Here is a 6972-nt window from a genome sequence, read left to right as displayed (position 1 = left end):
CTGGATGGCTCGGGTTCAATCTTTGGTGACTAGCTATGATGGAGGTTGCTACACTTATAATCCCTTTAATCACAGGTTCTGAATATGCTTTGTTGTAGGCAGAGCTAGCCTATAGTTAAGCAACCGAAAATTTAGAATGGGAAGTGTTGAAATGTTGGGAAGCCTTATAATTTTGCCAGTCTGGAACGAACATCCCATCTGAGGGATGGGGGCGGGGAGAGAGGAGAGTGAGACAGGACCAGGAAACTGGGACAAGGAATCCAGAGCGGTAGTGGGGGGCAGTTGAAATCAGATGAGGAGCTGGGGCGGGTTAGACAGCAATAGGCTAGACATAGACTGGAGGGGACGGGGAAGAAGGGTCTTTGACTACTAGAGACCACTCCGTTCAGGAGCCTGGAATAGACCCAGGATTCCTGAGTTTCACAGTTTCTCTTCTGTCAGCAGATATCTGTGAAACCCAGTGGCAAAAAAAGTGTCTCATTCCCCTATAGAGCTGATCTATCACATATAGGATGACAACTTACTGCCTCTGCCATCACTTACTCCATTAGCTCACGTGGCAGAAGTCTGTGCAGTGGATCTAAAGGTTCATCGGCAGGGTTGGAGCCATGCGAGTTTCACGATGATTCCACATGACAGAATTTCTGGGGCAGTTCAGTTTTGATTTTTACAACAAAACCTGGGGAAATGCATACAGAAATAGGGTGACCAGATGCCTAAATAGGGGAATCTCAAGCAGGAGTAGAGAGGTTATTTTATTTCTGTATTTGGCACTGGTGCAAAGACTGCTGGAATACTGTGTCCAGTTCTGGTGTGCACAATTTAAGAAGGATATTGATAAATTGGAGAGTGTTCAGAGAAGAGTCACAAGACTGATTAAAGGATTATAAAACATGCCTTATAGTGATGGACTCAAGGACCTCAATCTATTTAGCTTAACAAAAAGAAGGTTAAGAAGTGACTTGGTTATAGACTGTAAGTATCTACATGGGGAACAAATAGTTAATAATGGGCACTTCAGTCTAGCAGAGAAAGGTAGAGCATGAGCCAACGGTTGGAAGTTGCAGCTAGGCAAATTCAGACTGGATATAAGGCATAGCTTTTCTATGGTGAGAGTAATTAACGATTAACAATACACTAAGGGTCATGGTGTTTTTCTAAAAGCTTTTTCTAACAGCTATCCTCTAGGAATTGTTTTGGGAAAGTTCTATGTCTGTGCTATACAGGCGGTGAGACCAGGTGATCCGGATCCCTTCTGGCTTTATAATCTCAGAACTAGGTACATCAATTCACATGCAAAATTCTCATTGAATTCAATAGGTGTCCTTGCCCTGTGGCTTGTGGTGCACGCTGCAGCAGGGGCCGTACAACCCCTCTCGCAGCTTCGTAGGGCCCCCTCTCGCAGCTTCCTAGGGCCCCCTCTCATGGCTCTGTGCACCTGTGTCTGTCATTGTCGTCCTCTCCCCTCCCCCCACCCCGCTCACCCAATGTGTCCTGATATTTCATTCTTGCGATCTGGTCACCCTAGTAGCAAAGGGGAGATGATGGGTAGTGGGGAGATAGGCTGTGAAGGGCACTGAAAGAGAAGAAAAGTAGGTTATGTTTGATACACAGAGGGAGCTAGTGGACAGATGCAAAGAGAGGGGTGATATATTCAAAGCAACAAGCCTGCAGAATGACCTTTGCAGCAGCATGCTGACTGGATACAAGTGGGGCAACATTGCATTTGTCAAGGCTAGAGAAAAGGCTGCTGTAGTAATCACCTCATAAGATGATCAAGTATCAGGGGGTAGCCGTGTTAGTCTGTATCTACAAAAACAACAACCCTGTTTCCCCGAAAATAAGACAGTGTCTTATATTAATTTTTGCTCCCAAAGATGCGCTAGGTCTTATTTTCAGGGGAGGTCTTATTTTTCCTGGAACTTCGGGGCCTTATATTCCGGGGTGGCCTTATTATCGGGGAGGTCTTATTTTCGGGGGGATGCCTTATATTACAGCGAGACGCAAAACTGGAAGTAGGTCTTATTTTCGGGGGATGTCTTACTTTCGGGGAAACAGGGAAGGAGTCTGGTGGCACCTTAAAGACTAACAGATTTATTTGGGCATAAGCTTTCGTGGGTAAAAACCTCACTTCTTCCTATGCATCCGAAGAAGTGAGGTTTTTACCCACGAAAGCTTATGCCCCAATAAATCTGTTAGTCTTTAAGGTGCCACCAGACTCCTTGTTGTTCACATAAGATGATGAGAACCTGGCCAAGAATTTTAGCTATGGATAGGAAAGACTGTATATTAGAGATGTTATGCAGAAAGAAATGCGTTGCAGACTGCTATGGTTAGCTGGATGGCAGCCTTTTACCCCAGAGCCAGCTGCACTTCAAGGGTGCTGTAGATACAGAACAGTTAAAATAAACGGAAAGAGGAGGGAGAGCTCTGAGGGCACCAAGCCAGGAGGGGGGAGCGCTCTGCTTCACCACACCAGGGCCAGGTGCAGACCTTGTGCTTTAGGACCCGAAAGGGGAGTATCTGTGGCCTGGGCTGGCACGGACCCAGCACCGCTGTCTCCCTGGCAGATTCTCAGTTTATGCAGCCAAACGCCTGTTCATGGGCCGCGAATGCCAGTGGAGCAGCAATGCTACCCCGGGCAGCTTGGGACACACGGCAGCTCCCGCCGATCGCCTCACAACAAGCCAGGGTCTCCCAGGGTCAGCAGCCGGGGCCCAATGAGGGGCAGGCCCAGGCGGCGACGCCCGGGCTGGTCTCCTCCCCCCAGGCGGTTTGTGCAATGCAAGGCGGAGCTGCTGGTTTGCAGGCAGTCGCCGGCGCCTGGAACACGGTATATTACAGCGGCCGGCTGCACCTAAGCCTGCCTCGCTTCCTGTCCCGGCAGCTGCCAGCATCAGCCGCTTTCCTCGGTCCCCCTACCGCCACAGCTCCCCATGGAGAAGGCTGAGGACGGGTCCCAGGGCTTCCTGCCGCCCTTCGAGCACTTCGCCACTCAGGCCATCCACGTGGGGCAGGAGCCGGAGCAATGGACCTCCATGGCCGTCGTGCCCCCCATCTCTCTCTCCACCACCTTCAAGCAGCAGGCGCCCGGCCAGCACTGCGTGAGTGGGGACTCCTGCGGGGGAGGAGTGGAAGGGGTGATGCGGAGCGAAGGGAAACGTGGGGAGTGAGCGAGAGAAAGCGCTGCGGGCAGGAGCGAGAGGCATGGAACAGATGTCGGTTTCAAAGGCTCTCTCAACCTGTCAGGAAATGAGGTGGGGTAAAAGGTTTACTCCCCTATAAAGCAGAAACGTGCGTCCCTGGAGGTCCAGTCCAGCTCTGACCCTTACACAAATTATCCACATGTAAACACGCGCACATTTGTAAGGGAAACCAATTTGTTTCCTGTCAATTCAGACTGGAAATAGTGGTTTATTTTTTTAAAATCCAGTTTTGGGGCACAAAAAGGATGTAAAGCAGCAAACTATTTACAGCTGAAGAGTTTAAAAAAAGTCTCAACAAGTTTTTGTTTTGCAAAATTTCAAAACAAACTTATTTTCCCTGGAGAAGGCTCTTTCAAGTATGCTAAGTTTCAGCCAAAAGCAAAAATTCTGTATCATTGCCGTAAATAATCCTCCTCTGTATCACAAAAAGGTCCAGAGTGCAAATGCACACTCATTTGTAACTAGAGATTCCAGTGGATACCATAGAACAGAAATCCTTTGCCACTGCACTTTAAACGTTACAACACAGCTTGGAAGTTTCGTAAACCAGGTGGCAGCTGCCCAAATAGGCACCTGTCCAAAGCAGCATATCTATCATTAAATACTCAGTGCAGAGACATATTATGCATTTAAAAATCAATATTTATAATGCTTAATAAAGTTTTTGACTCTTTAACCATTTAATGCATGTGAGTCTAGCAATGTCAGAATGATGAAAGAAGGGGCTTGGCTGCCCGAGGGAGGTAGTGCGCAGTGAGTTAGTGTAGAGAAGGTAGCGCACTTTAAATTCTTACCCTATCTCTGTGTGGACACTCTTACTGTGCATTAAGTGTACCCTTAGGTAGTTTAGCTTAATTTAATTCAGATTGGAAGTATGTTAATGGGCACAAGGGCCCTTTTAGTGCTCAGTAAGGGTATCCACATGGGGGTGGTTGTGGTGGTTAATGCAGAATAGCTAGTGCACAATAGCTACTTTGGACTTTCCCCCTGTGTAAAGAAGCCCTAAGTAAACATGCAAAACAGGCTGGAAGAAAAACATAATTCCCTCACTTGCTCCCTTTGCTCTGTTAGTACAGAATTGTAGCAGTTGTCAAGAGAAGGCAAACTTGTTTTCCTCTGAGACTAGTCAGCTTGGAGCTTAATATCTCCCACAATTAGCTGAATGTGGATCAGAATCAGGTCATTAGACTGTATTTCTTCTTTCAGTCTGATTTCCCAGTAGTATTAGTGTGGGGGAAGAGTAATAGAAAAAGTTCCTTGATAGTTTGTAGGCATGGATATATGGTCCTTACAGTTTCTCTTAACTGTAATACTACTAAAAAGTGGTCATACTGCAGAGCAGAGCAAAAAGCAATGCAATACTCCATAAACTACAAACTATGCTAGAGAAGGGGTTGAGTATAGTAATTTAGCACAAAAGGGGTTGTACTGTAGGCTGAAAGGAAACAATGCCTGCTGGCAGATTTCAAAGAGACTGAAATGCCATTGATTCAGAGCCAAGATCTTCACCTGATTAGTGATGTTTTGGGTACCCAGTTTGAGATATATTAAAGAGGCCTGACTTTAAAGAAGTCCTGAACAACAGCATGAGTTAACGGACATCCTACAGCCCTCTTCTTCCTCTAGGGTTGCATTACCAATCAATGTAGCCCTTTTAGAACCTGCTAAGTCCATCTGGCAGACTCCAGCTACAAGCCTACCTACCTGTAAACAAGCGGACCGGAAGTACTTCATCCCTTCTAAGGGCTCTGAATTCCTTTTTACCCATCCGGCGCCAAACTCGTTGGTAGTAGACGCAGCGAACCAAAGGACCAAACAACAGTATTCCCGCTCCACCCCGACCAACAAGGAAAGTAAACGCTTGGACCTCTTTGGTCGTAAAGTATATGCATCCTCAACGTTATAATTTCGTATAGCTAATTATACTGCAGTTCTTGCAAAATATGACCACAGAAACTATAATAAATTCATGGACTTTATTGATGACATCCCAGAACAGAAAAAACAACAATTCACAGCTCTGGTTTCTGAGGGACAAATCATATCACGTACCGCTCTTCAAGCAGCCCTCGATGTAGCCAATACTGCAGCAAGATCGACCGCCACAGCAGTGGTCATGAGCCAAGGTTCCTGGCTCTCTTCCTCTTTCTTTCCTCGAGAGGTCCAGAGTACCATTGAAGATCTTCCCTTTGACGGTGAAAAACTTTTCGCTTCCACCACGAACAACGTGCTTCACACAATGAAGGACTCAAGGGCAACCCTCCGGTCCTTAGGTCTCCAGACACCTACGACCAGGAGACGACAATATAGATATCAACCTTACCAACGCCCACGCTACCCCGCATATACACAACACTTCCATAAAGCACAGGAGCAACAACAACAACAGTAATGCCAGAGACCGAGATTCCAGCATCGTTGTCCCAATTCTGCAGGGGCGCCTCAACCCCCTCCAACTAATAAGCAGATTTGAAGCCTTGGTCGAAGGTTTAGAAAACAGCGTTCCCACTTCAGCCAGCACACCTATTTTTGGACACCGCCTACGACCATTCTCCCATCAATGGCAGAACATTACCTCCGACAAGTGGGTTATAGAGGTCGTTACAATTGGATACGCCATCCCCTTCCTCTCCTTGCCTCCCACCCACCCACCCTCCACGTCCCTCTTCAGGGACCCTTCTCACGAGCAACTACTCCGCCAAGAAGTGCAACATCTCCTTCAACTGGGAGCAATAGAAATTGTGCCAGAACGACACAAAGGGAAGGGTTTTTACTCCCATTATTTCTTAACAGAAAAGAAAACTGGGGGATCACGACCAATCCTCGACCTCAGGCGGCTCAACAAATTTGTCAAAAAGCAAAAGTTCAGGATGGTTACTCTCACCACCATAATCCCAGCGTTGGAGCAGGGCGATTGGTTTTCAGCCCTCGACCTACAGGACGCCTATTTTCATGTGACTATACACCCGGCCCACAGACGCTTCCTACGTTTTACCCTTGGCTCAACACATTTCCAATACAGGGTTCTCCCCTTCGGACTGTCCATGGCCCCTCGTGTTTTTTTCAAGATCCTAGCCGTAGTCACTGCCCACCTCAGGAAACAAGGGGTCATAATATTTCCTTACCTCGACGATTGCCTCCTCAAAGCCTCAACGTTCGACGAAGCTCTCCGATCCACACGGCTTACCGTCGCTTGTTTCCTATCTCTAGGCCTGCAAATAAACAAAAACAAATCCACATTATGCCCCACCCAACATCTGGAGTTCATAGGAGCATATCTCGACTCTCGGACGGGATTGGCATCTCTCCCACCTGACCGCTTCAGCTCCGTAAGCCTTCTGGCCACAAAACTTTGCAACAGTCCCCAGGTGACTGTCCGAGACTGTCTACAAATACTAGGTCACATGGCCTCGTGCACTTTCGTGGTGCAAAATGCACGACTCTACATGAGGTGCTTCCAAGCATGGTTGGGCACGGTTTACAGACCGAATGTGCACTCTCTAAACAAGACTCTCTTCATACCTTTCCGAGTCAAAGATTCTCTACTGTGGTGGACAGTTCACTCCAACCTCTGCTCTGGAGTCCCCTTTCTTCAAGAGGCTCCATCCCTCATACTGACTACCGATGCATCTCTGACAGGCTGGGGTGCACACATGTCTCACAACACATGGTCTTCAACTGAAACCTCTCTCACATAAATGTCCTAGAACTTCGAGCCATACGCAATGCGTGCCGTCACTTCTTCCCATTATTCAGGAATCACCAT

The 6972-nt window shown here is 47.5% G+C and overlaps 1 protein-coding gene across 1 annotated transcript in view; it reads left to right on the top strand.

Annotated features, from left to right (window-relative positions):
- LOC113407383 (cystathionine gamma-lyase-like) overlaps positions 1–6972 on the top strand; it is a 72045-nt gene that overhangs the window by 24667 nt on the left and 40406 nt on the right. The window contains exon 3 of the mRNA XM_026655816.2: positions 2888–3104. Coding sequence (XP_026511601.1) covers positions 2888–3104 — 217 coding nt within the window. The remainder of the gene's footprint in view (positions 1–2887; positions 3105–6972) is intronic.

The sequence above is a fragment of the Terrapene carolina genome, unplaced genomic scaffold (assembly GCF_002925995.2).
Source record: "Terrapene carolina triunguis isolate 2854851 unplaced genomic scaffold, T_m_triunguis-2.0 Scaffold211, whole genome shotgun sequence".
Lineage (NCBI taxonomy): Eukaryota > Metazoa > Chordata > Testudines > Emydidae > Terrapene > Terrapene triunguis.
Note: the sequence above shows the minus strand (reverse complement) of the source record. Positions and strands in the feature narration are given on the sequence as shown.